At 46.6% G+C, this 27,744-nt stretch overlaps 1 protein-coding gene across 1 annotated transcript; it reads right to left on the reverse strand.

Annotated features, from left to right (window-relative positions):
• Positions 1 to 565: 565 nt before the first annotated feature.
• Nipsnap1 (nipsnap homolog 1) lies at positions 566 to 27,744 on the reverse strand. Its single transcript, XM_048449904.3, has 10 exons — positions 27,599 to 27,744; positions 12,816 to 12,943; positions 12,556 to 12,601; positions 12,197 to 12,291; positions 5,564 to 5,634; positions 5,280 to 5,420; positions 4,984 to 5,015; positions 4,586 to 4,680; positions 2,878 to 2,961; positions 566 to 1,589 (listed from the first exon to the last, which is right to left on the reverse strand). Exons 1-10 carry the CDS (start codon positions 27,694 to 27,696, stop codon positions 1,525 to 1,527), a joined length of 855 nt encoding a protein of 284 aa, XP_048305861.1. The 5' UTR covers positions 27,697 to 27,744; the 3' UTR covers positions 566 to 1,524.

Genomic DNA, 27,744 nt, shown 5'->3' on the forward strand with positions numbered 1-27,744 from the left:
TCAAGGAGGCACAGGAATGTCGCTGTGCCATAGCTTGGACCCTGGTAGATTTGCCTCCTGTGTACGAGACAGCTTTAACGCTGTGTAGTTCAGGCTGATCTCTTAACTCACGGAGGTCCGCATTCCTCGGCCTCACTGGAATTAAAGGCCTGTGTTACCACGCCCGGCTCTAACTTGACTTCTTGACGCTGTCAGAGCCACTACACCAAAGGCGGCAGTAATTTAGGCAGGGACATAATTCCTTGTTATACCTGTTCCGCCTTCCACAAGTGAATCACTCATGTTAGGTTTGATTTTCCAAAGACAAAAATCGTCGTTCTAATGCAGTATTTGAAAACTTCAGGTGTTTCTTATCCCTGGTATTTCTGAAGTAAATCCTGCTTGGTTGGGGCTTAACATGTGTAGGAATGCCGGGTGGTGCACAAACAGTTTCTTCTCTTGCCCTGGAGTGAAGATGAAGATGTCTTCTCTAAGAGATCAAGGGCACAGTACGCCTCAGCCAGCTGGAAGCTTCCCCACCTTAAACAGCTGCTGAGATTCCTTGCAGAGGAAGACACCACACAACTTACAGTAAATATTTAATTTGGTTCCATCAACTATCCCAGCACATTTCTCTGGTACAGTAACAAAACCATGCTAAGCTGGGGTTCATGAGGTAAGGGGGTCACTGAGGAGACCCCAGAATCACTGAACCCACTCCACAGGCCTGGTGGTTCTGTAAAACGAGGGTCTGGCTGACAGAATGTCAAATTGGGAAAGAAATTCAAGACGGGAATATAGGCCTCAAGCTGTATTTTTGCCTGGAGGAAGGAGAAAGTACAGAAGAGCTGGAACACAAATTCCAGTTTTAACTGCATTATAGGAAAGAATGGCTAAGCCTCTCCCTAAGGAGTTCTGTCATCTCTGCTCTCTTCCAATTCTGTTTCAAACCCAAAAGCTGAGTCCTATGTTCCAGCTTCTGGGTTCCTGCTTCAAGTCTGTGTCACAGTACCTAAGCCCTCCTCCCTCCCTTCCATCCTTTTCCCAGCCCCTCTCAGTAGAATTCTGGGTCTCCCCCTGACTTCAATGACTTCAGAGTTTATGGCAGTTCCACATTGTTAAGGCTCAGACTTGCTTTTTTAATGAGTAGAGACCAGGGAGTTCCTGGAGGCCATACCTGGTCTGATATCTCGTCACACCCCACCTCATAGCTACGAGTTATGCCGCCTGTTAGGAAACTAAGTCATCTCCACAGTGTTAGCTGGGGACCTGACAGCCTGGAGACGAGCAGTCTCAGGGAAACGGGTGAATGGCTAAAAGGTTGCTATTCTTCATTACAGGAATTAGAAACTCTTCCGACTTGGGAGAGAGGTGGGGCAGGTACAGACAGAACTGTAAGTTCTCAGGGAACAGCTTTTCCAAGCTGAACACAACCCAGCAGAATTCTTCCAAAGCTGAGAGAAAACTATGCCAGCAGGCCTAGAAGTTCCTCTGTTCCAGCTTGCTTCAAAGAAGAAAGGGAAAGAGGTGGAGGCAGGGCCAGCCTCACTGGAGAGGAGAAATCTTCAGAGGGATCATGATTCGTGACTCCATGTGTCGAACCAAGGGGACTATGGAGAGAGAAGCAGAGGTTACAGGGTGCCTGAAGCAAGCCAAGTAGTACTCTTTGTTCCTGCCTAAAAACTCTCAAAACCTGTGATGAGAAGAGGTCCCTCTGACATCTGAGAAAGGTCAAAAGCATAAGGATTTAGGTGCTAATGAGCTAGATATTTTAGAAAATTTTATACATTTTCTTACGTATGTGGAAGAAAAACTACCATTGGGCTGAGAGGTAGCTCAGTGGTAGTACAGCTGCCTAACAAGTATGAGTCCTTGGATTCTACCCTCGCTTCCAGATCAAACAAAGTACACTAAGCCTAATAAGATAAAAGCAAGGGCAAGCCACACTAAGGATAACAGGAAGATTTGAAGAAAAGAAAACTTGGGTGGGGGTTCACTGTAGCTGTCGAGTCAGGCTGGCCTCAAATTCACAGAGATCCACCTGCCTCTGCCTCCGGAGTGCTGGGATTAAAGGCATGCACCACCACTGTCCAGCAGAAAAGTAATTCCAAGGCCTAGGGCGTAGTTCTGTGATAAGGGCAATGCTGATTAATATGTATGAGGTCTTGGACTCCACCTCCAGCACCAACAACTAAAGATCAAAGGGAACTGTAGTGGTGCACGCTGGCAAGGTGAGAGCTGTAAGGGCTGAGGTTTGATTTAGTGCATCTGCCCCTCATACAGCCAGGGAGGCCATGCCCATAGGGGTATATGTGTCAACAGAAAGGCCCCAGGAGGTCAGATTTTTTAAAAAGAATTTTACCAATTTTTTTTGTAATATTATGTCTCTATGTGCGTTCAAAAAATTGCCATATGTTTTTATGGTAGATCAGGGTAAAGCACTTCCTTGCAGAGACAGCATTTGCATTACCATCTGATGAGGAACAGCTGCTTCTGTGAGAGGCACAGCTGACCCAGGAGCACATTTTACATAGGGATTACCTGCCTGTGTGAACCCTAAAGCCTCAGGACAGATTGTATCATGTGGAATGTGTACCCCACTAACAAAGACAAAAGCCTACTAATGCATGTCAAAGTAAGCTCCTACTTGGGCACAGTGGTATATGCCTGCAATCCCAGCAACTTGGGAGACTGAGGAAGAAGGTCCACGCAGGATATGCCTGGGCAACACAGCAAGGTAATGTAAAAGGCAATAGAAAAGGTTGGGTGGATGATGGTGCATATCAGAACAAAGAAAACAGTGTGTTCCCACACTGAAGGTAACCAAGGGATTGCAGCTGGCCTGCAGAGATTGGCGTCCTCTGGTCTCCCAGCAACCACCACAGAGAAGACACCCACCTGTGTAGTAGACGTTTTCATCCCAGCCCCTCTTCCTCCAGGCCGCATTTCGAGTCTCCTCCCGAGACTGCAGGTCTTTGTAGGCTGTGAGAAAGGCACAAGTTCATTCCTCAGAGAATCTGATCCCTTCCTCAGCGCAGGGACCCTTCTATTGCTCCAAACCCTGCCCTACTATCTCTTCAGCCCTAGGTACCCCTCCTTAGACTGTCAATAAACAAAACTGTCAATATCATCCAGTTGTACATACTAAAATGATTAATTTCAACCGGATAGTAGCAGCACATGTATGTACAAAGGCCCTGTGGTAGGGATTAAGGATTTTAAAGCTTATCTGTATGCTGGCAACTCCTTTCTATTTCCTCTCTCAAACTCTCCTGTTAACTCCTATATCTGGCGCCCATGTAACATTTCTAGTTGGGAGCATCTGTATATTATAATTTTTATTGTATTTATTTATTTATTCAGGGTGAGGAGTATATGGTGATCAGGAGGTAAGTTGCAGGAGCTAGATCACTCCAGCCATGAGGGTCCTGGGAATCAAATTCTGGTTGTCAGGCTTGGTGGCAAATGCCTTTACCACCATTTGGCTGACCCAACACTGGCATCCTAAATATAGCACTCCCAGAGGCCACAATTACACTTCAGTTCCATGACCTAGCTGCTCCTCCTGACGACCCTGTCTTAAGAAAAGGACATACAGCTGCTCAGGGAAGAGTCTGAATGCTCCCCTTACCCTCTCCTTTCTCCTCCAGCAATTCAGCTCAAGCCCCACCGATTCAATCTTTAGACCAATTCATCTGTCTGAGCACACCACTGCCACGACCTGAAGACAGCCCGTGCCTACCTGGTTCTTCCCATGCCATTTCCAACCTTGCTTCCCTACCAGGCACTTTTGGCAAAGCCCATGGCAGCTTCAGAACTGAGATGCTGCTATTGCCTCCTCCCACCACATCCATGATAAACCCCAGCTTTCATTTATTTTTATTTTATTTTATTTATCATGCATGATAAATTCCCATGGCCTGCAAGGCCTAGCCTGTCCTGGTGGCTGCCCTCCTCCATCCATCCCATATGCACAATCTTCCCGGTTCCCTCTAAGCCCTCCTCCTTTCCACTCAGTGAAGGTCTCTTCACATGCTGATCCTCTGCTGCGACTTCCCCCAGCAATTCATAGCTGGCTTCCTCGCCTTCAGTTCAGTTCAGGACTTGTATTTTACCCTCCAGAAGGACCTTGTCTATCCAAGCCACTAAGGTCCCTGTCTGTCTTTCTTTTCTCTTTCTTTCTTTCTTTCTTTCTTTCTTTCTTTCTTTCTTTCTTCCTTCCTTCCTTCCTTCCTTTCTTTCTTTCTTTCTTTCTTTCTTTTTCTTTTCTTTTTGGTTTTTCGAGGCAGGGTTTCTCTATAGCTTTGGAGTCTGTCCCGGAACTAGCTCTTGTAGTCCAGGCTGGTCTCAAACTCACAGAGATCAGTCAGCCTCTGCCTCCAAAGGCGTGTGTCACCCCCGCCCAGCTCCCCGTGCTTCTTTCTGCTGTCATCCTCTGCCTAGTCTCCTGCAGCATCTGTCATCGTGTGAATTGGGTTCTTTTTTCAAGTTTGTCTGAGGCTGCATCACCCTCTGCTAGGATGTAAGAGCAATAGGAACACAAACGCATCCACATGTTTTACAAGTGACAGGGGACAAACAGGCTCCTTGAGTGTCTCCAACCTACCCCACAGGTGGTGCACCACGTAGAGCTCTCCTATTTGTGAAAAGAAGCCTCCCACTGCCTCCTGGTTCTCTTGACGATACTTGATGGCCCGAGCCCTGGAGACAGCAGAGAACATGGGACAGAGGCCCAGCCAATGGTCCTTCAAGGTGGCCCAGGCTGATTCATTGGCCACACTTTCTGGGCGGGATCAAAGTGGGGCCCAGGGCATGGATTCTGGAGGTGCGGCTGCTGACTTTACTCTACAGAATCTGCACTGTGCAGGTGGCTCCTTCTCTGAGGTCTGGGAGGAACAGAGCATGCTGGGTTCCCTGTAACATGCCCTGAGAAAGCCCACGGGGAGCCAAATGAGGCAGGGAAGCAGGGACCACCACATTCCCAACACAAGCGCTCCCACTTACCAGTTATTTCCCCACTCAATCATGGTTCCTGGCTGAAAAAGATCCAGGGAAGGAGGAAGTGAGCACCACCTTGGACTCCCAACATCACAGGGGCAGGGATGGGAAACTAGCCTTCCCCAGAGCTGGGGGCCTGATTCACGCCGGGTGTGCAGCTATGCACAGGAATGCACATACCTCTCTCTGCTCTGAGCTCATAAGGAAGGAGGAGCATCAGGACCTTCTAACCTGAGCTCTTACAAAGCAACACAACAGAGGAGAAGAACGCAAGCAAGAGGGCTCTGTCAGAAGCCAGGTACCTTGAGCTTGTATGTCCTCAGTTCATAGATGTTGGGGCCAGCTCTGGGCTGTGGTTCATTCCAGAAGCTGAACTCCAGAAGCAACTGGTTTCTCCTGGACAGCAGCATCTTGCTCCGTTCCTTTCGGAACTCCAGGTACTCCTGAATGTAAGGTATTGTAGGCACAGTAGCCAGGGGGTTATGCCACCCTGTCCGTGTGCTCTGTGGGTTGCAGAGGACTCTCCCACACTCCCCTCCACACAGGGCTGAGCTGGAAGCAACATGCACACAGGATGCTGGGATACCTTGTTGTTTTTTAGCTTGTTCATGCAGTCCATGAGGGCTGGATAGCCACCTGAGAACCGCCATAGGTGCACTGTTGGGGACAGGGATACAGGTCAAGGGGCTACGAAGAGCCTGCCTGACTAACCAGCACCAAGGCTGGACTGTGTATGCAGCAGTAGAGTAGGGAGTCTCCTGGTACCCTTTGTCTTGGTGAGGAGTAGCACTGGGGGACGGGGGTGACCGTAGATGCAAGCCCAGGAGACCACTAGCTTTGTTCTGCTTGGGTATTATTCTTTGACCCCTCTAGGACTCAATGTCCTCACCCACAAAATCCCACTAACATTTCTAAAATAGCAACAACAAAAGGATTAGATGAGGATAGGGGGTAGCTACTAATAAAACACATGCTTGGCACACAGAAGGACCTGAGTTTCATCTACAGCATCACAAACAAAACCAAACAGAAGATGATCTGAGTGTTTTCCACCCTGGGAATACCAGGAAACAAAGGGCTGTACAGAACACTCCAAGCTGATGCTGTATCTCAGTGGTAGAGCACTTGTCTAATAGTGGGTGTTGGAGATTATCATTTTAAGGTGTGCTACTTTTTGTTTATGCTGTGGAACATTTGTTTAATGATGTCAAGATGTGTTACTTTTGTTTATGTTGTATTTAACTCTGTGAAGCTGTGATTTTTGCCTGTCTAATACACCTGAAGGTCTAATAAAAAGCTGAATGGCTAACAGCGAGGCAGGAGAAAGGATAGGCAGGTCTGGCAGGCAGAGAGTATAAATAGGAGAAACGAGAAGGCTGAAAGAGGAGGAGGAAAGAGAACGAGAAGAGGATGTCAGGGATCAGCTACATTGTCAGCCATGAAGTAAAGCAAGAAACACAGAAGTAAGGAAAGGTAAAGGCCCAGAAGCAAAAGGCAGACAGGATAATTTAAGATAAGAAATGCTGGTTAGAGACAACCAAGCTAAGGCCAGACATTCATAAAAAGTCTCTGTGAGTGTGATTTATTTGGGAGCTGGGTGACGGGCCTTTCAAAAGATCCCATAAGGGCCCAAAGAGGAAAACAACCAACAACAGCGGGGGACCTAAGTTTCATTTCTAGCACTGCAAAACACAACCAACCAAACAATTACAAAACAAGAATGTTCCAAGGCAGTGAACTTAAGAGAAAAATAAAAATAAAAATAAAAACTGCAGCTATGTATGGAGACAGGGACACGTAGTTCCAGCCACTTGGAAAGCTGATGCAGGATGATGCCTTGAGCCAATATCTGGGTAACAGAGGGAGACCTTACCTTCTGAAGAAAGGAAGCAGGCTGGGGATATAGCTCAACTAGTAGCCTGCACAAAGTCCTGGGATCAAATTCCCATAAAACTGGGCTAGTGATACACATTTGGATGGAGACAGGAGGATCAGAAGGTTCAAGGTCAGCCTGAGCTGTGTTAAAAGGGGGTGGAAGAAAGAAGGTAAGGGAGGGAAAGGACTGGGATACCCGAAAACACCAGCCTGTGGTTAGGGGTAGGTGGATACATACAGAGATGCCAGCATACACATGACCTCCATACACATGCCATCGACACAGAACAGGTAATTACGGAGCTCTCTTTGTACAGATTTCCTATTTTATTTCTTGAGCCAGGGTCTCTATGAGGCCCCACTGGCCTGAACTTGATATGTAGACTAAGCTGGCCCTGGACTTATGGTGAATCTCCTGCTTCTACTTCCCAAGAACTAGGATTACAAATGTGTACCCACACTAGGTTTACAGGTTTTTGTTTTTTATTAAACACACATTTATCAGGATTGAGACAGGTTGGTTTATGGGGTGATGAGCTCCATTGCTGGGAGTATGCAAGGGAAGCTCAGAGGATTGTCTGTAATGGCTGTGGCATAGGCTATCTCTGGACCACCCACAGTGACACCCGGGAAATGTTTACAGCTGTCTATCAATGGCAGATTCAGTGGACAACTGAAATGCGTCAAAGATGACTGAGGAACTGTGAATTTTTTGGTTGTTTTGGTTAAGTTTGGGTTTAACTTTTTAGACATAGTCTCATTCTGTAGACCTGGCTGGTGTGGCTCTCACTCTGTAGACCAACGCGTCCTCAAATTCACAGTAATCCTTCTGCTTCAGTCTCCTAAATCCTAGGATTACAGGAGTCAGTCAGCATGAGCTTTTAAAACAACAATTTTCTTTCAAGGTTAAGTTCATGAGTATGAGCACTTTGCGTGAATGCATGTGTGTGTACTGTGTGTGCCTGGTGTCCATGGAGCTCAGAAGACGATGTAGATTCCCCAGAACTGGAATTACGGATGGTTGTGTAATAGTTGGATGTCAGAAATTGAATTCAGGTTCTCTGCAAGTACAAAATGTGCTCTTAACTGCTTAGACACCCCTCCAGGCCCAAGCATTAAGTTTTTGAAAATAAGTTTTCAAGGGAATATCTACTTTTGAATTTTATTTATTTATTTTTAATTAATTAAAGTATTTATTATGTATACAATATTCTGTCTACATGCGTGCCTGCAGGCCAGAAGAGGGCACCAGACCTCTCTACAGATGGTTGTGAGCCGGGAATTGAACTAAGGACCTTTGGAAGAGCAGGCAATGCTCTTAACCGCTGAGCCATCTCTCCGGCCCTACTTTTGAATTTTATGAGTATAGGTGTTTGGCTTACATGCATGTCTATGCACCATGTGTATGCATGCCTGTGGAGGCCAGCAGAGGGTGTGAGATTCCCTTGTCACTGAAGTTAAAGACACTTGCCAGCAACCATGTATATCCTGGGAATGGAACCTGAGGCCTCTGGAAGAACAGTCAGTGCTCTTAACCCCTGAGCCATCGCTTTAGCCTACCCTGCTCCCCAGCATGAAATGTTTTAAAGAGAGGAGATATTTATATTGAGCATTAAGTACTGCAAAGAGACATAGCCCTGACCCCCAAAACTCACTACCTATACGAGAAGGCAGACAAGTATTTTGGCAGCTACAGGGACACATGATCAGGGAATGAAGAGGCAAGAGGTGAAAGTCAGAGCCAGGGATAGAGCCTGATCCAGCAAGAATAGTACCTGATCCAGCAAAAATGCAAAGAATCCAGTTTTTCAGACGGATGTCATGTCTACACCAAAATATAAAACAATAAGACAGGCAAGGGCTGGTAAGATGGCTCGGCAGCCAAAAGCTCTTGCTACACAAGCCAGACAATCAGGGCTTGATCCCTGGAAACAAGTGAGAAAGCTAGGTACGGAAGCACACACGTGCACAGCTGAAATCTAGCCTGGAGTGTACACAGTACACACGGAAACAAAGGGGACCCTGCCTCAACAAGGTGCAGACAGGAACATTGTCCGCTGACCTCCACAACTGATCAGACCATTTCAGCATGCAGGAGGCTGAGGCAGGAAGGGTACACCCTAGAAGCCAGTCTGGACTACACAGTGAGTCCCCATCTCAACAAAACAAAAAAACAAAAAAACAAAAAACAAAAAAAACAGGGAAATCAAACCAAGTTGGTGTGGGAGAATTGTCTGTATTCTGTCAATCATGTATTTTAATAAAACGCTGATTGGCCAGGCAGGCAGTATAGGCGGGAAAGCCAGACAGGAAGTAGGGGTGGAGCAAAGAGACTGGGAATATTCTGGAAGCATAAACTCCCTCCTGCACAAACCACCGAAGAGGCAACATGTAAGCTGTCACACTGAGAAAGGTACTGAGCCCGTGTGGCTAACATAGATCAGAATAATGGGTTAAGATAAGTCATAAGAATTAATAAGTAGGGGGCTGGAGAGATGGCTCAGTGGTTAAGAGCATCGTCTGTTCTTCCAGAGGTCCTGAGTTCAATTCCCAGCAACCACATGGTGGCTCACAACCATCTGTAATGAGATCTGGTGCCCTCTTCTGGCCTGCAGGGATACACACAGACAGAATATTGTATACATAATAAATAAATAAATAAATAAATAAATAAATAAGAACTAATAAGTAGCCTGACCCAGTGGACCAATCAGCTTTATAACTTATAGAGTTCTCTGTGTGATTGATTTTTCTCTTTGGGGCATGCCGGTTGTGGGGTACCGGGTGGGAACCGATACCCCAACAAGCCGGCCCTGTCATGTTACATATGGCGCCCATGTGGATAACTGAATCCACAGACAGCCTGAGAAAGTTTGGGAAAGAATAGAGTAAAGCATGTTTTCTTGGTAGCAGCAATTTCTCAGGTCTGCTCTGCTTGCTAGAGGCAAGCAAGGCTCTCATCTAAGAGAGGCGTCCTGACTCAGCTTTAGCTGCAAAACCTTGCAGCTCTTTAAAGAGGTCCTGCCACAAAACACTTAAATGGTGTTGATGAAAAGCTGAATGCGGGGCTGGAGAAATGGCTCAGTGGTTAAGAGCACTGACTGCTCTTCCAGAGGATCCAGGTTCAATTCCCAGCACCCACATGGCAGCTCACAACTGTCTGAAAATCCAGTTCCAGGGCATCTGACACCTTCACACCTATGCACATAAAATAAAGATAAATAAGTCATAAAATTTAAAAAAAAAAAAAAAGAAAAGCTGAATGCATGCTTTTCGGTTTTCAGTCATAGCAGGAAAAAAGCTGCGCTGTTTTAAAATGCCGGTTTTCTGGGCTGTCCTGCCAGGGCAAACTATGACTCTTTCAGGCAGGCAGTCTGACTGAGTGTGGTCTGTGAGCAGAATGCTGCAGCTTGCTGGCAAGGACCTTGAAATGCCATAGAGTTGTGGCACTGAACACAGCTCTGGCTGGTATCTCAGCCATGAGGCTGGAAAGCTAAGGAATAGGTTGGGTCTAACTGTCAAAGCCATGGCTTTAGTCTTACCCATTAAAGACTCATGTAGTCAAAAAGAGAGAGAGAGAGAGAGGGAGAGAGAGATACAGTAAAGAGAGATTCAAAGAGGAAGAAAACCTCTAAATGGTTTACAGTGTATTAAAAATATATACAGGTTAAAGTCATTAAAAATAAAAAAAGAAAAAAGAGAGAAGTAGGGTGTGGTGGTACACACCTTTAATCCAATGCCTGGGAGGCAGAGATAGATTGACCTCTGTGACTTCAAGGGGCAGAGGTAGATTGACCTCTATGACCTCAAGGTGTGGTAGTACACGCCTTTAATCCCAATGCCTGGGAGGCAGAGACAGATCTCTGTGAGTTCAAGGTGTGGTAGCACACACTTTTAATCCTAGCACTGGGGAGGCAGAGACAGGAGGATCTCTGTGAGTTCAAGGACAGCCTGGTCTACAGAGTTATTCCAGGACAAAGATATATACAGAGAACATGTCTCAAAAAGCCCAAAGTTAAAAGTAAAAATAAAAGAAGTAGAAGTTAAAATAAAGCTGCATAAAGATGGAAAATACACAGAGAATCTTGATACTGTGTGTTATTATGCTCTCTTTGAATTGTTTGAATGCCGAGGAAGGAGCAACAGCTGCTAAAAGACTTTTGTTTATAAATGCTGCTGAACTAACCCAAGATAGGCATTTTGAAAATACCTTGGCTTCAAAACTGAAGTCAAAAGGTATGTTACTTTGGAGAAGAGATTTTGCTTTTGTTTCCACAGAAAATGAGAGGCTGTGGATTCATTATGAGTTAAGAAAAATCAGGTTCGAAAAAGGACGACCACCCGAGAAATCTCCGATAGGAACAGATGGCTCGGATGTCTGAGTTCTACATCCAGAACAGATTTAAGACTGCTGCCCGAGATGATCAATACTCACAGGATACTTCAGTCAGGACTTGATTATAACTCTAAATTTTCTTTAGGTCCCCATAAGATTATCAGCGCCCCCAACCAGCAGGAAGTAGCCTGAAATACTACGCCCACATTTCCAACAAATGGACTATGGGTATTTTCCTTTGTTTAAAAAAAAAAAGAGGGAAATGGTGCAGGAGAATTATCTGTATTCTGTCAATCATATTTTAATAAAACGCTGATTGGCCAGGCAGGCAGTATAGGCGGGAAAGCCAAACAGGAAGTAGGGGTAGAGCAAAGAGATTGGGAGTATTCTGGAAGCATAAACTCCCTCTGCCACTCCTGCGCAGACCACCGAAGAGGCAACATGTAAGCTGTCACACTGAGAAAGGTACTGAGCCCGTGTGGCTAACATAGATCAGAATAATGGGTTAAGATAAGTCATAAGAACTAATAAGTAGCCTGACCTAGTGGACCAATCAGCTTTATAACTTATAGAGTTCTCTGTGTGATTGATTTTTCTCTTTGGGGCATGCCGACTGTGGGGTACCGGGTGGGAACCGATACCCCAACAAGCCGGCCCCGTCATGTTACACCAAGTAAAGCAGACAAGGGAGAAAAAAACGCCTCAGTTCAGCCACCTATAATGGTGAGTAGAGCCGTTCTGTCTGGGGCCGATGAATCACAGGCCAGCAGCACAATGAGCAGAGGGGGTAGTGAAATGGGGCTGTGGACTGGGCAAGAAAGAACTTGCGGGCCCCACGGGTGGCTTGAGAGCACGCAGGAGCCACAAGAGGTTGAGTGGGGCAATGGGGAATGAGAGAAACACACTTCCCTATACCCCCAGAGACGTTGCGGAGAGAGGAGGGCACTCAGATATGAGAGCTGCTGGAGACCCTGGCTGGGTGGCCATGGTGGCACAAAGGAACCTCACCTGCCTGGTCCTGCTCCCCGTACCATGTGTTCCAGTTGCCCACAAGCGAGCAGGGGTAGTCCTCATCCAGGTGCAGCTTAGGCAGCACAGCCTCCCTGTGGGAGGGGCACAAGAAGGAACACGGCTTGCACTGACCACTAAGGAGGTAAAGGTTCCAACTCGGGCCCTGGGGCTGAGTTTGTCTTCTCTCTAAGAAACGTAGGTGGGGAAGACATCCTTAAAGCTTCCAACTCTAGAATCCACACCCCTTGATTTTGGCAGGAGAATGAAGTGGAGAATGATGTAAGGGTTTCTTGGGGAAAGAGAGCCCTACCCCCTACCTCCCAACAGTGGCTGGAAACAGTAGAGGGAGGACTCACGTCAGACTGTTGTAGGCATCCAGACATTCGGGCTTCACATTGTGAACTGCAACACAGGACAGAGAGCAGAAAGTGAATACATACGGTACTCACACACGCTTCCGTGTGTCCGGATGAGCAGGTCCCAAACAGGGCCAAGGCTCTCAGGACGGCACCAGGGAGCCTCATCCTCATCCTCTCCAGTATCACAACTCTTTTCCCCAAACCCACCCACAAAAGAGAAACCTGAGGTGCTGCTAGCCAGCTTAGCAGCTACTCACACTGGATCTTGTAGAGATTACTAGTCTCCTTTTTGGACAGCAGAGTGGAGTGGGCGTCCTTCCGAGGATCCACCTTGTGAACAAAGAGGGAGCGGAACCAGCTACCTTCGCTGTCCTTGGAATAGCAGCTGCAGAAAAGAGGGGTGGAGAGGGCCACGTGAGGCACGGAAGCCCTAGCCATCCCCCTGCGCCGGTGTGCTGCTCCCTTGCCCTGATGACCTACATTTCTGAAAACAGGGCCATGGAATCCCACAGCAGTTAGAATGAACTGTCATCACCTGGGCAGACGGTGCCTTCTAGAGATTCCAGCTGCTCAGTCTGCATCTGTATCCTTGTAGGGCCCAGGAGACCAGGAGAGAATTTGTGCCTCCCACCTCTCTCCCTTCACTCCCTGTCCAGGGGTTCTCCAGCCATACATCACAGTCTATTGCTCAGAGGAGGGACCCCCAAACTCACCTTGCCTGATGCCCACCAGATGGGACCCTTGTGATGGCAAAGACCCTAGCCCACCTAAGGCAAACAATCACTCTACTCCCCCAAAGCAGTCAAAATTCTTCCTTTTGCCATTCTGAGTTCTATGATACAATCTTACAAGTTCCTTCTTCCTGTTCCCTAACATCCTACACGACTTCTGTAGCAGTATCAGCTTTTCCTGCGTCACCAAGCCCTTTTCTCTGTACATGAATAAGAGAGAACAGAATTCCTAGGAATTCTGAACTCGAATCCTGGGGACTTCGGAGAGCCCACACGTTTACCCTTCCAAGTCATTAGACGCCGTGGCATGGGACAGCTGTTACCCTTGTGGCTGGAAAGGACTCCAGTATAACCCTCGACCAGTATGACAGTTTATATGTTCCCTCAGGTCCTTGACAATGTCAGTTCAAGAGCCTTCTACTGGATCTCAGCAGAGTCAACAAATACCCAACCTTGGCACAAACTCCAGAACTTACCACAAAACTTACCGCCAGATCCTCACCTTGAGCCCCCTTATAACACCCCCACCCCAGACTACCTGGCTCATAGGTGTTGACAGCTTCATGGTGGCAGAACAGAGCTTAACTGAGGTCCTAGAGTCTGGGCTTTTTCTGGGTAATACGCTCAAAGGCAGAACTGCGTTCACCAAGGGCAGAGATGTAATTTCTTTTTCATGTAATGCATGTGCACACAGTCATCTGGAAAGGAAGGGGTGTCCTCACTGCCCATGTTGCCATGATTAGACGTGTCTCAGAGATGTTGACCCTACAAGAAGCCACCGGGCTTCTAACTGCAGTGCCCATTATTCATTGCTAGGCCCACTCTGACAAGTCTTAGGATCACAACCAAGCTGACTAGCAGCCTTCCACTCCAACCTTAATCCCCAGTCCCACTCTTCCACGTTCTCAGAAAACCCAACTAAGCCTCACTACTTTCCCCTAGCATGATGGCCAAAGACAAAATAGTCCCAGCAGATTGTGACACAATGGAAGAAGCAAATTCTGTAAGCAGAGGGGAGAGAGGAAGAGAGAGCCTAACAGGCCACCACCCACCATTCTCTTGAACATTGCTTTACCCCTCCCTTCCTCCCCATCCCCACTCCCATGCCTACAGTCTGAAAATGCTCAGCTTTCCTTTTCAATATTAAGAATTAAGTGAAAGCATCAAAATTATGGTATGCTCTCCATGCCTGTTTGGCAACCCTCTATCATCTGAAAAGGCTGAAATGGTTAATCTAGTGCTTTTTATTTTTATATAAATATTTTATGTGCATGTGTGCCCAAGTGTATGTTTATGCGACATGTGCTAACAGGACCCCACAGAGGTCAGCAGAAGTGTCAGATCCCCTGGAACTGAAGATACAGATGTTTGTGAGCTGCCATGTGGGTGCTGGGATTCAAACCTGGTCCTCCACAAGAGGAGCCAATGCTCTTAACCACTGGACCATCTCCAGCCCCCTTAATCTAATTAGCTCTTAGAAGCTCTCTAAGTTCACAATTAAGACACTCCTCAGCCCACTTTTCCTCCCAACTGCACTTTTAAGATCTCACACCCAGGTGTAAAACTACTCCTTTAATCCCAGTAGTCAGGAGGCAGAGGCAGGCGGATCTCTGTAAGTTCAAAACCACCCTGGTCTACAGAGTCAGTTCCAGGTAAACAAGGCTATTTAGAGAGAACTTGTCTCAGAAAACAGACAAACAAACAACAACAAAACATTCACCTCCAGACTGGAGATGGCTCAGCAGTTATAGCATTGGCTGCTCATCCAGAGGACCTGGGTTCAATTCCTAGCACCCACATGGTGGCTCACAACTGTTTAGCCCTACTGTCTCAGGAGATCTGGTGCTCTCTTCTGCACACCCAGGGCACCAAGCATGCATATGATGCTTAGACACACAAACTGGCAAAACCCCCATAGACATAAAACAAATAAATAAATGTTAAATAATTAAAAAGAGATCTCACATCCCTCACTCCAATAGCTCTGGGCCCCTATCCTTGGCCTAGGGTTTGGCCGCATCTTTCCTGATGACTACTGTCATACTCTTTACCTGCCTTTCTGAAATCACCTAATAGTGCCATTTTTAACCGTTCTGACGTGTTATTCTGCTCCTCCTGGTCTCAGCCCCTCCTGCTTTACCGTCCCCCAAAGACCCATAAACTCCTCAAATAACACAACTGGACCCTCCTGGAAGACTACTGCCTTTGCTTGCCCTAACTCCTACCTGGAGTGCATTTCCTACTCAACCGCTTACTTACACAGATGCAATTAACAATTTCCCTCTATCCATATTTCCAATAGAACTCTAGCTTTGTGGGCTTAGCACACCTCTTCCAACACTCTCATAGTCAAATGTAACATAAATTCACTTCTTTCTATCTTCTTGCTCACCAGTTGAGTGTGTAGTCTTGTCAGATGTTGGCCTATTAAGCCAGGCTCATTTGAATTGAGGCCACAAGAGGTCCCATCCCACAGAGGCATACTTTTAATAGCCCTGGCTGTCCTGGAACTCACTTTGTAGACCAGGCTGGCCTCAAACTCACTGAAATCTGCTTGCCCCTGCCTCCCAAGTGCTGGGATTAAAGGTGTGCACCACCAACACCCGGCCCAATAGGCATTCTTTAATCATGCAACTTCTATTAGAGACATAAATAGTGTACCTTTGTCAAACTCCCAATTCCAAGACAACATACAGGTCTCACAGATGTTTACTCTTTGGTCTGCCTGATAAAACTCTAGGAAAAAAACCTCAGTTCAATCAAGCCTGACCAACTGATTGTCCCAACCTATCAAGTCTATGACAAAACTATACCTCCTCTCAAAAGAGCCCTTCAAATTCTCCTCTCTCCAATAACCAACACTAGATACTAACAGACCTGACAGTTTTCTACCTGGACTAGGAAAACTGCGTCAGCCCCCAGCACCTCAACTTCAACAACCCCTTAAACAGTCAGGCTCCTATTTCTTTCATCCCTCAGCTTCCTTCTTTTCTGGAAGATCCAATCATTTACTTTCTACCGAACACCACTATGTTTTAAACTCACATCAATTCTATGTGGAACTAAAGTCTATCTTCAGGCTAATTGGACTGGTACCTGCCTTCACAATCAGGTATTCTTGAGTCTCTTTCAGAGGTTTCTTGACCTAGAAGAGCTGTCCACTTGAAACCCCTCCTACCGGGACTGGGTATTACAGCAGGACTAGATATCAGGACATGGAAGCTTTTATTCAAAACCCTCCTCCTGGGACAGGGCATTACAGCAGGACTAGATACCAGGAGATGGAGACTTTGATTCTCTGCATAAGCTACATCTCATCAGTTTTTGAGGACCAGGGTAACTCAATAATGCTCCATACGTGTCATGTCTTTGACCTACTTCTGGTGGCCCAAAGGGGTGCTACCTAACTCTGGGAGAATCCTGCAGCTACACCTACCAATCGACATAGTACATTGGTACAATAGACATCAAATTTAAGAGTCTCCAAAGGATGGTTCTCAATTGAGAGGCACATGAGCTGGCTTTCATAGATACTATTCTTCTTGGCCCTACTCACTAGTCTAATCCTCACCTTCCTTTTATGACTCTCACTTCTTTACCTTCTGGTACAATTACTGTTTTACAGCGTATAGACAATTAAGCTACAGACTGTATAGTCTTCAGGGATATCAACCATCACCATCCATAACAACACCTGTCTCTCACCTCTGAAAACCTCTTAATTTCCAAATGATGCCACAGTCTGGACTTCTACCTCTTGAGAAAGCCATTCCTTCACCTTTAAAAAAAGAGGGGGGCCTCCAGAGCCTTCTATGCCTTACCATCCTACAATCCTGCAGTGACTGAACCAGCAGCTCCAATCAGGGCCCTCTGTGATGCCTCCACTTAGGGGGATCTTCATCTCTTGTCAATGACTTGACCTTGTTCAATTGTCTTGGGAATGTAAACAAAAGAGGCCAAAAATAAAAGCAAAAGCTCCACTCAGTGATCTGGCCTGATCTATACTATCTTTTTTGTTTTTTTTTTTTCAAGACAGGGTTTCTCTGTGTAGTCCTGACTGTCCTGAAACTCGCTCTGTAGACCAGGCAGGCCTTGAACTCAAAGGTCCCCATGCCTCAGACTCCCCAGTGCTGGAATGAAAGGTGTACACCACCACACCAATTATTTTTAAAATGTGTATGAATGTTTTGCCAGCAAGTAACTGTATTACATGCATGCTGCACCCGTGAAGACCAGAAGAAAAGGATTTGATCTGCTGGAACTGGAGTTAGAGATGGTTGTGAGCCACCATATGGATACAGGGAACTGACCTTAGTCCTCTGCAAGGGTAGTGAGTGCTCTTAATCGCTGAGCCATCTCACCAGCCCAGATCCGTATCTTACACAGACACTTGGAACTAACCTCTCCTGACTCATGGAACATTACACAAATGGACAGTTCAAGGAAAACAAGTTTTGTTATAAAATCTACTATTAAACAAGATAACGAGAGGCCCATCTATTCCTTCGAACATAAGCCTGAACAAGAGCCTCGCAGCTGTCAGACAAAGTAACATCCCCTTAGCTGATATGAAATCGGTTTCCAACCCTTTTCAGGGGTACAACTTCCCTCTCTGGGAACTCATTTTTTCTTGAAGTGTATTTCAGCAAGTTCTCTGTTCATGTCTCAGTAATTCCTCTATGGCTGACTCATCACCCTTCCCGAAAGTGTCTCACACTATGCTTCTTTCCTATATGCACAAACTTGTGACAAAGCTTAATCTATAAGTAATGCATTTTCATACATATGTGTTTAAAATTATGATGAAATTTCATTTATAAGCTAAGCATAGTAAGAAATTAACAATGATAAACTAAAACAACTATTCGGAAATAAAGTATCTATGGATGTGGTCTGTTCCTGGAATTTTCCGCTTCTTTGTTGTTGTTGTGTTCTGTTTGGTTTTTGAGACAGGATCTCTGTGAAACAGTCCTAGCTGTCCTGGAACTCAGAGATCCGCCTGCCTCTGCCTCCCAAGTGCTGGGATTAAAGGCGTGCACCACCACCCTGTGGCTCCATTTCATATCTTCTGACAAGAGTTGCTAGGAAATAACTAAAACTACAGGAAGTAAAACAGGAGCAAAGGGTGTAATATCTAATCGCCACTGCTCACCTGACTGGGTTTGGGATAATGTAGTAGACTAACCTTTGGTCATGTCTGTGAGGTATTTCCGGTGGCTTAACTGAGAAGACGACTCACCTGACTCAGTGACTAGAGACCTAGACTGAATAAAAGAGGAAATGGGGGGGGGTGGGCTGGAGAGATGGCTCAGAGGTTAAGAGTACTGATTGCTCTTCCGGAGGTCCTGAGTTCAATTCCCAGCAACCACATGGTGGCTCACAACCATCTGTAATGAGATCTGGTGCCCTCTTCTGGCCTGTAAGCATACATGGAGACTGAACACTGTGTACATAATAAATAAATAAATCTAAAAAAAAAAAAAAGAGGAAACGGGGGAGGAAAGCCTACTGAGCCCTTGAATTCATCTCTCCTGCTTCCTGACTACGAGCACCACATCAGGCTCTGGCTGCTGTCGTGGACTGTACGCTCAAACACAGTAGGCCCTTCTCTCTTAAGCTGATCCTTGTCAGGTATCTGGTCACAGGAAAAGTAGCTGACAGCAATGAGGACTCTGCCGCCTACCTGGGAGAGGGAAGATGGTTTCATAAAGCAAGAAGAATGAGGACTTAAACACGTCTAGCGTCATGGGCTCCTTCAGTTATTGTACATGTATTTGTTCACAGCAAAGAGCAAAAGGACAAGTGTCCTTAGGTGGGAGCCTGAGCCAGGCTCTAGGAACTTCACTGCAGGAGCTCCATGAAGCAATGCAACCCTTAGAGTGTGGGTTCTACTACTGCCACCTTCAGGATGAAGTAGCTCACTGTCTAAGGAACTTGCCAAGGGACTATGGAAAATCAGAGAACTTCCCTCGAGAACCAGTTCCTCAGGTGGGACGCTGAAGGGCATGGCCTTTGCTCTGAATGCTGTGACTGACTCCCCAAGAGGAAGTGGTGACAGGGAGGAAAGTGGTTCTATTTGCCGACCAAGACCTTTGCTCCAAAGCTAGGCTCTCAGTAACTCATTAACATCACTAGTGGCCAAGGTAAATATCCAGTGGCCAGTCCTGAAAAGCAAGCCCAGTGGCTTCAAGGCTGGGCAGGGGAGGTCCCTGGAATTTTGATGCCTTCCCTCTCCTCCTGCCATTCTAATTCTGCACGTCTGCTTCCCCTTGTGCTGAGTAAGCAAAACACAGCAGCCCACCCAGCTAGCTCTTTTCTTTTACATTAATTTTTACTTCATTTTATGTACACGGACATTTCACCTGCATGCATGTCTGTGCACCACCTCCATGTTGGCTCCTTGGAGGCCAGAAGATGATATCAGATCCTCTGGAACTGGAGTTATAGACAGCGGTGAGCCACCATGTGGATGCTGGGAATCAAACCCAGTTCTCTGGAGAAGTAGCCAGTACTCTTAACTGCTAAGTCATCTCTCCAACCCTAGTTGTTGGAAATATTTCATTATATAAGTAAAAATCTAATAAGGGACTTGTTTAGACCCAGAGAGTTTCTCCATTTCAAGTCATCATCCTCAAGCACATTATTTTTTTAAGAGATATGTTTATTTAATGTGCATGAATGTTACCTGTATGTATGTATGTACACCACATGGGTGCCTGGATGTATGTATGTACACCACATGGGTGCCAGAAAAGAGCATCAGATCCCTAGGAACTGGAGTTACAGACGTTTGGAAGCCACTGTGTGGGTGCTGGGAACTGAACCCAGGTCCTTGACAAGAGCAGCCAGTGCTCTTAACCACCGAGCCAACTCTCCAGCCCCAAAGAACACATTTTTAAGAGTTCACATTTTACTTTTCTAGTGAATTCCTGATGTTCTCCTACCCTTGCCTGCCCAGTCTTTCTCACTTTGCTCCCCTGTTTTGTTCTACAACAGTGGTTCTCAACTTTCCTAAAGCTGTGGAAAGTTCCTTTAATACAGTTCTACATGTTGTGGTGACCTCAGCCATAAAATTATTTCTGTTGCTACTTCATAACTTTAATTTTGATATTGTTATGAATCTTAATGTAAATATCTAATATACAGGATATCTGGTATGCAACCCTTGTGGAAAGGTCACTCGACCACCAAAGGGGTTATAACCCCCAGGTCGAGAACTGCAGGAACATCTAAAACCCTATGCCTGAGCTAGGCATACAGATCCATGGGAGAATATCTGCCTACCTAGCATGCATAACACCCTGTGTTCAATCTCCAGCACTGAAAAAAAAAATTCACGTACCAAAACCAAAAAACCTCTGTTTTGTTTGATCATTACACTTTATTTATTTATTGTTTGTCTCCCCAACCAGATGCAGCCTCACAAGGGTGGATCTGCTGTGTTCAGCTGTGTTTCCAGTAACCGGAGCAAGGCTAACACACAGCACAAACTCAATCTATGTTTGGGAAATAAATGGATGGGGCACAGATGCAAACAGATAGACAGATGACAGACAGGGAATAAAGCCTGAAAGTTAAAGAGAAACCCTGGCCTAGAATGTGGGCTCAGACTCGGGGACCTTTCCATTCCAACCATCACAGCAGAATTAGTGCTCAGAGACTAAAACCTTGTCAGTATCCCTGGACAAACCCAGGTTCTAATGCTAGCCAAGCTTCACCATTCTCATCTATAAAATAGGGGATAGAGCAATGGGAAAAGAGAAAAGACTGACAGTAACATCGCTACTTCTAACTTCCTAATGGATTTCCTCCTTTTCTTAATCTGCCCCTTAACCTTTATAAAGCATTTTTGTTCCTGTAGGGCTAGAACAAAACCCAGGGCCTGGCATATACCAAGCAAGCACTCCACCTCCGACCTATATCCCATTCTTTAAAACACCATTTGTGGCCAGGTGGTGGTGGTGGCACACACCTTTAATTCCAGCATTCGGGAAGCAGAGACAGATGGATCTCTGTGAATTTGAGGCCAGCCTGGTCTACAGAGTGAGTTACAGGACAGCCAGAGCTGTTACACAGACACCGATCTTGGAAAAACAAACAAATAAACAAAAGCATCTGCACTAGAGACTGGTGTCAGGTATCTTCTCTACTACTCTTCACCTTAAGTTTTTGCAACAGTGTCTCTGGAGTTCATCAATGTGGCAAGACAATCTGGTCAGCAAGCTTAGGGAACCTTCTGTCTCTTCCTCCCAACCCTGGAGTGACAGGGACTCATCACATCTGGCATTTGTTTGGAGACAAGGTTTCTCTGTGTAGCCCTGGCTGTCCTGGAACTCGCTTTGTAGATCAGGCTGACCTCAAACTCAGAGATCTGCCTGCCTCTGCCTCCCGAGTGCTGGGATCAAAGTCGGTTGTGCACCACCACCCCCCCAGCAAGTCTGACTTTTTACATGGATGCTGGAGATCTGAACTCAAGTTCTCATGTTTACACGGCAAGCATTTACAGACTTAGCTATCTCCCCAACCATAAAGGCTTTTTTCTTTTTTTTCCCCCAAGAGAGGATTTCTCTGTGTAGCTTTGGAGCCTGTCCTGGAACTTGCTCTGTAGACCAGGCTGGCTTTGAACTCACAGAGATTCACCTACCTCTGCCTCCTGAGTGCTGGGATTAAAGGTATGCACCGCCAACACCCAGCCCATAGAGTCTTATTTTTCACGTCATTCCTCTACTTGGTGCCCACAAAGCAAAGTCCAAATATCTCTGAGTCCCTATTTGCAATTCTAGCTCCCTTTTAAGTTTGGTAATTCTGGAGCTAGGTTTGCCTACTGCAGTATTCTCAGACTAACACTCTCAGCACAGCCTAAGAACTTACTCAGAAATCTCAGGCTCCCCACAGACTACTGCACAAAAGCTCAGGGGATGGGATAATGAGGCAGGGCTAGGAATTTAACTTTTTATGGGGGCGGGGCAGGGTCCCATTACTCACCCTAGGCTAGCCTGGAACTGCCTACACAGCACAGGCTGGCTTCAAACTGGTGATCCAATTTTTTTAATTCAAGCCTGGAGGTGCTAGAATTACATGCATGCACCATGCATGGCTACAATCTGCATTTTAGAGTGTGAGTGTGTGCTCCTGGTATTGTCACATCTGTGCACACAAGCAAAGAGCATCTGGTACCTCCTCTATTCCTTTGGGACAGGGTCTCTGCTTGAACTGAGAGCTTGCCCTTTTTCCTCCCTTAGGCTGACAACCAGCAAGCCCCACTGATCTTCCTGTCTCTGTCCACTAGAGTAATAGAGCTACAGGCACATGAGATGACACCCAGCTTGTCACAAAAGGTGTCGAATCCAAATCCAGGTCTCATGGTGATACAGCAAGCACTGCTAGCTGCAACCATCTTGCCAACCCCAATCTGAGCTTTCAAAGTCAACAAAGGCCAGATTTGGCCAAGCATGCCTATAATATTTCAAGGTCAGTCTCAGGCACATAGTAAATTTGGGCTATATGAGACCTTATCTCCAAGAAAAAACAAACAACAAACGAACAAAAAAAAAACCCTAAAGATGCAGACATAAAGGCAAACATCTCTTTTTTGATCTTTTGTTTTGTTATTTTCTTTTTGCTTTTGTTTTTCAAGACAGGATTCACTGTGTAACAGTCCTGGCTATCCTGGAAGTCACTCTGTAGACCAGGCTGGCCTCTGTCTCTCAAGTGCTGGGATTAAAGGTGTGCACCACCACTGCTCAGCTAGTGGCAAACATCTTTAGTCCCAACCTTTATGAGTTTAAGGTTGATCTACATAGCAAGTTTCAGGACAGCTCAGGGTTCTGTTCCCAGCACCCATACCTGGAGGCTCACAACCACCTCCAGCTCCAGAGAACCCAGCTCCAAGGAACCAGACGCACCCCTCTGGCCTATCTGGCCCACACTCATACACATATATACACACATAAAAAATAGGCTGGGCTTGGTGACATACACCTTAAATCCCAACACTTAGGAGGCAGAAGCTGGTAGATCTTTGTGAGGTCTATAGAGGGGATTCCAGGTCAGCCAGGGTTACAGAGTTAGACCTTGTATCAAAAACACAAAACAAGGGCCAGAGAGATGACTCAGCCATTAACAGCAATGACTGCTATCGCAGCGGACCTGAGTTTGGTTCCCAGCACCTCCAGGCACCTCACAACAGCCTGCAACTCCAGTTTCAGGAGAGCTGGCCTTTGCAGGCTCCAGGAGACACGAAAAGTCAAGCAAACAAACACATAAATAAAGCAAACAATTTTTTTTCTTCTTAAAGCAAAATCCCTAACCAAATAAATAGCAAGGGCCTACATAGCTAGGAATAGTAGCAGCCACCTGTGGTCTCCCAGTACTCAGAGGGCTGAAACAGGGTGATTCTAAGTTCACCTTAGAGCAGGGCTACAAATGGAGTTCAAGGCCAGCTTGGGCAACATTGTGAGACTAGGTCTCAAACACAATGTTAAAGGGCGAGGAATACAGCATTGTGGTAGAACACTTGCCTGGCAATCACAAGACCCTAAGTTCAATCCCAGTCCTGAGAAGAATCAAAAAGAGTTGCCCCAGCGACCGGTCCAGCCCTTTCCCATGGGACTCGCCCAGTTTCACCTTGGCTCTTTCATTTCCCACAGCCCTGCCTTTTCCCACAGCCCTGCCTACAGCGAGCCACAGACTATCTCCCTTCCATTGCCCATGTGACCTACCGCAGTGCTTCTGACACAATAGCTCAGAAAGTATTCCACTAGATGAGAACATTTCCATCTCCTGAGGCAACAGTATTGTAGACATCACATTCACACTGGCACTGGATGGAAGTCAACGGCCTGATGCCTCTCCAAGTGTGAAGGCTCGAGAACCTCAGAACTTTCTAGACTTTCTAGGCTCACCTCTCTGTAGGTCCTTAAACATCTCAATTGGAGCTGGCTGCCACACTATTGTTTATCGTGAGAGAGATGTTTCGGCTGTGAGAACCGAAGTTTGGGGCTGTAGGTGGAGCTCAGCGGAAGAGTGCTTGCCTAGCACACATGAGGTCCTGTGTTCAGGCCCCAGTGTCACAGGGGGAAACACATCATAAACATATAAAAATAGGCAGAACCATCATAACTACTAAAGGCTTGTTGGTAACAAGATTAGTGTAGGAGTGACACGAATGTCTCTTTCTTCCTTCCTTCCTTCCTTCCTTCCTTCCTTCCTTCCTTCCTTTCTTTCTTTCCTTTCTTTCAAAAGAATCTTGTTATATATCCCAGGCTTAGCTTCTAGCTCATGATCCCCCTGCCTCAGTCTACTAGTGACATGAGTGTAAGTATGTGCCATTATCCCTGGATAATAGCATTGTTTATTGAGCAGCTACTACACACTACAAGTTAATCCTCACAGTACACTTACTTTTAACTTATTAATTCTTCGAGAATTTTGGACAGTGTGTTCTAATTATATTCGCCCCTCCTTTTACAGTAAAATTTTGAAACAATGAGGAGCCAGCAAGCTGGCTCAGCAAGTGAAGCGCTTACCATGCAGTGTCTTTACCACATGTCTTTGGTAGAACTGCCAGCCCCAAGAGTGACTCCAGAAAGATAGGGAGCAGGCTGAAAATCAGCAAGAAGAGGTGGTCTTGGGTCTCAATATGAGGCCATGACAAAATAATAATAATAATAATAATAATAATAATAATGATGATGATGATGATGCAAATCATTAAGGGTAAGTATCATAGGTAAATGCTGAGTGTCATAGCAGGGATTACCATGCCCACTGTAACAGAAAGACACCAAGGCTCATCAAGTATCATCCAGGATTGCCACTTTAGAAGCAGCAGGTGCCTCTAACCCCTCCCCCATCCCGTTGTGACCTCTGGGTGTTTGCCACACTAAAGATCCTACCACTGTTCCTTTCTCAGCCTCAGTATCTCCATTCACCTGGAAAACATGGTCTCCTAAAGATGACCTTGTGCCAGGCCATGGTGGCACATGCCTTTAATCCCAGCACTTGGGAGGCAGAGGCAGGCAGATGTATGTGAATTCAAGGCCAGCCTGGTCTACAGAGTGAGTTCCAGGACAGCCAGGGCTACACAGAGAAACCCTGTCTCATAAAAGCAAAAAACAAAGATGATCTTGTGGCTGGATACGGCTTGGTGGCGCTCTTGTAGAGGACCTGAGAGTTGGTTCCCAACACCACATCAGTAGGGAGGCTTACAACTGCCTGGAACTCCAGTTCCAAGGGATTTAGCTCCTTTTTCTAGCTCAATGGCTCCTGCATTCCTGTGCACGTTCTCATTCTCTCTCCTCTCTACACACACATTAAAAAAAGTAAATTTCTTTATAGAAAAAAAAAACCAGATGATCTTGGGTCAGTGAGATGTAAAGGCACCTGCTGCCAAGACTGACAACCTGAGTTAGATCCCTGGGAGCCACATGTGCCATAGAATAGACATGCATGTGTGTAAGCACACATACAGAGACACACACATGAATACAAATGTTCATTTGCACATCCACACAAAATAATTTTTAGATTATGTTATGCATGAGTGTTTTGCCTGTGAGTGTGTGTGTGTCTGTGTCTGTGCACCACTTGTACACCTGGAACCTATGAGGGCCCAAAGAGAGTGTCAGATCCCTTGGAAGTGGAGTTACAGACAACTGTAAGTGGTCACATGTGTGAGCTGTGAATCAACCTGGGTACACAGAAAGATCAACCAGTGCTGTGCCATCTCTCTAGTCCCCAAAAGAATTTTTTTTTTATTTGTTTTGTAAGACATGGTCTCTCTATGTAGTCCTATCTGTCCTGGAGCTGGATATGTAGACCAGGCTGGCCTCCAACTCAGAGATCTGCCTGCCTCTGACATCTGAGTGCTGGGATTAAAGGCGTGCACCACCACCATCAGGCTCAAACTAATTTTTTAATGTAAGATGATTATTTTTCTGGATATTCTTTCAACTCTCACAGTGACAGAAATTGCTTGAGGCCCAGGCTTGGGCAATGGGTAACACAAACATGGCTTCTTCAGTCCTCAACAATCCAATGAGGTCTAGAGATAGTATGGTTTAATAGGCAGAAAGAGCACCAGCCTAGTGTACCTGAGCTCCTGGATTTTTTTTTCCAGTCACACAAAACAATTCTGTTAGACACATCCCATTTCCTCCTTCTAGCCAAGGTCATCCCTCCACAAAAGGCTGTTTACAAGGTACACCCCAGACTCCCAGACACGTTTCCCAATGTCAGCTTCTCCCTCTTTATCCAGCATGGAGGTGACGGACACGAGTCCAACTTCCATATCTCAGCTTTCCAAAAGTCCCCGTGCACAGTGATCTAATGGGGGACTCTATGGCTTTACTCCCGGGCTGGGGCAGGAGGGGTGCAGAATTCCTTTCTACAGGTGTGAGAACAGGTGTTTTCTCTTCTTTAGCAAATGTTCTTTGCACTTACCCTGTCCTCAAACCTGTGAGGGTGTGGGGCTGTGGAAACAGGAGACCGACTAGGGAAGGACAGATTAGCACCGGGTGGGAAGTGCTCAGGGTGATAAATGCAGAGTAGTAGTTAGCACAGGGCACAGCACGGAGGAGGGAGGAGCAGCCCAGAGCCAGTCAGGGGCAGCCAAGCCCTCCACAGTCAGAGCTGAGCCTCTCTACACCAGCGGTGGTGCAAAGTGCAGGGTGCATCATGAGACCTGGGTCCTACCTCCAGAGCAGCCTCCGCACGGCTCGGAGACTGACCTTGACCAACTCCCACCCCCTTCTGTCGACCCACTGTACTGTACAGTGCAGGGTGAGGGACCACTTTGGGAATTCCCACTGTACCCCAGTCCTCTCCTTCCTCCTACAACTTCCTGAGGGAGGAGCGGCCTGGCCCAGAAGCCCCCAGCGTGTGCTAAATCACAAAGGACAGACTAGAGGGCTGCTACCACTGTCCTCTGTCTTCGCCCCCCCTCCCCACTCCAGTGCTCAAGTCCTGTCCCTCCCACTCACCTCATTTTTTATTCTCAGCCCAGACTCAGGCCCTAAACAGGACAAAGAACCTGCCCAGCAAGGCATGATAATGCACGCCAGTAATATCTAGGAGGCCGAGGCAAGAGGATTCCGAGTTCGAATCACATGTAGTGTAAACCTGCTTTAAAAAATAAAACCCTACCCGTATCTTTTCACCTCCCTCATTCTTTCTCAGCCTCTCCTCAGGCCTCCATACTGGCAGCTCCTCCTCTAATCCCTGAATTCCAAACCCAAGAGTTGCTCTTCATTCCAGCCCCCTCCCCTGCCCCTGTTCCGGGCACGCGGTCGGCCCCGTCGGCCTCTCACCGCACAGCAGCCGCAGCCGCGAGATCCCCAGCGCGGGGTCCCTGCTTCCCCAGCAGCCGCCGTGCCGCTGCAGAGATGATGCACAACCGCGGAGCCATGTTGGACCAGAGCAGGTCGCAGGAAGGCCACGCCCCAGCCCGGTGGAG

Source organism: Myodes glareolus, chromosome 8, assembly GCF_982192425.1.
Source record: "Myodes glareolus chromosome 8, mMyoGla1.1, whole genome shotgun sequence".
Taxonomy (NCBI): Eukaryota; Metazoa; Chordata; class Mammalia; order Rodentia; family Cricetidae; genus Myodes; species Myodes glareolus.

What these genes read in the sequence shown, in the direction of transcription:
- Nipsnap1 (XM_048449904.3), bottom strand. Translation starts at nt 27,696, where the DNA reads ATGGCTCCGCGGTTGTGCATCATCTCTGCAGCGGCACGGCGGCTGCTG. An exon ending in CGTGGTGCACCACCTGTGGG is followed by an intron (nt 2,962 to 4,585) that starts GTAGGTTGGAGA and finishes CCTTTCTCACAG; the next exon opens with CCTACAAAGACCTGCAGTCT. An exon ending in TGAAAACGTCTACTACACAG is followed by an intron (nt 1,590 to 2,877) that starts GTGGGTGTCTTC and finishes CTCTCTCCATAG; the next exon opens with TCCCCTTGGTTCGACACATG.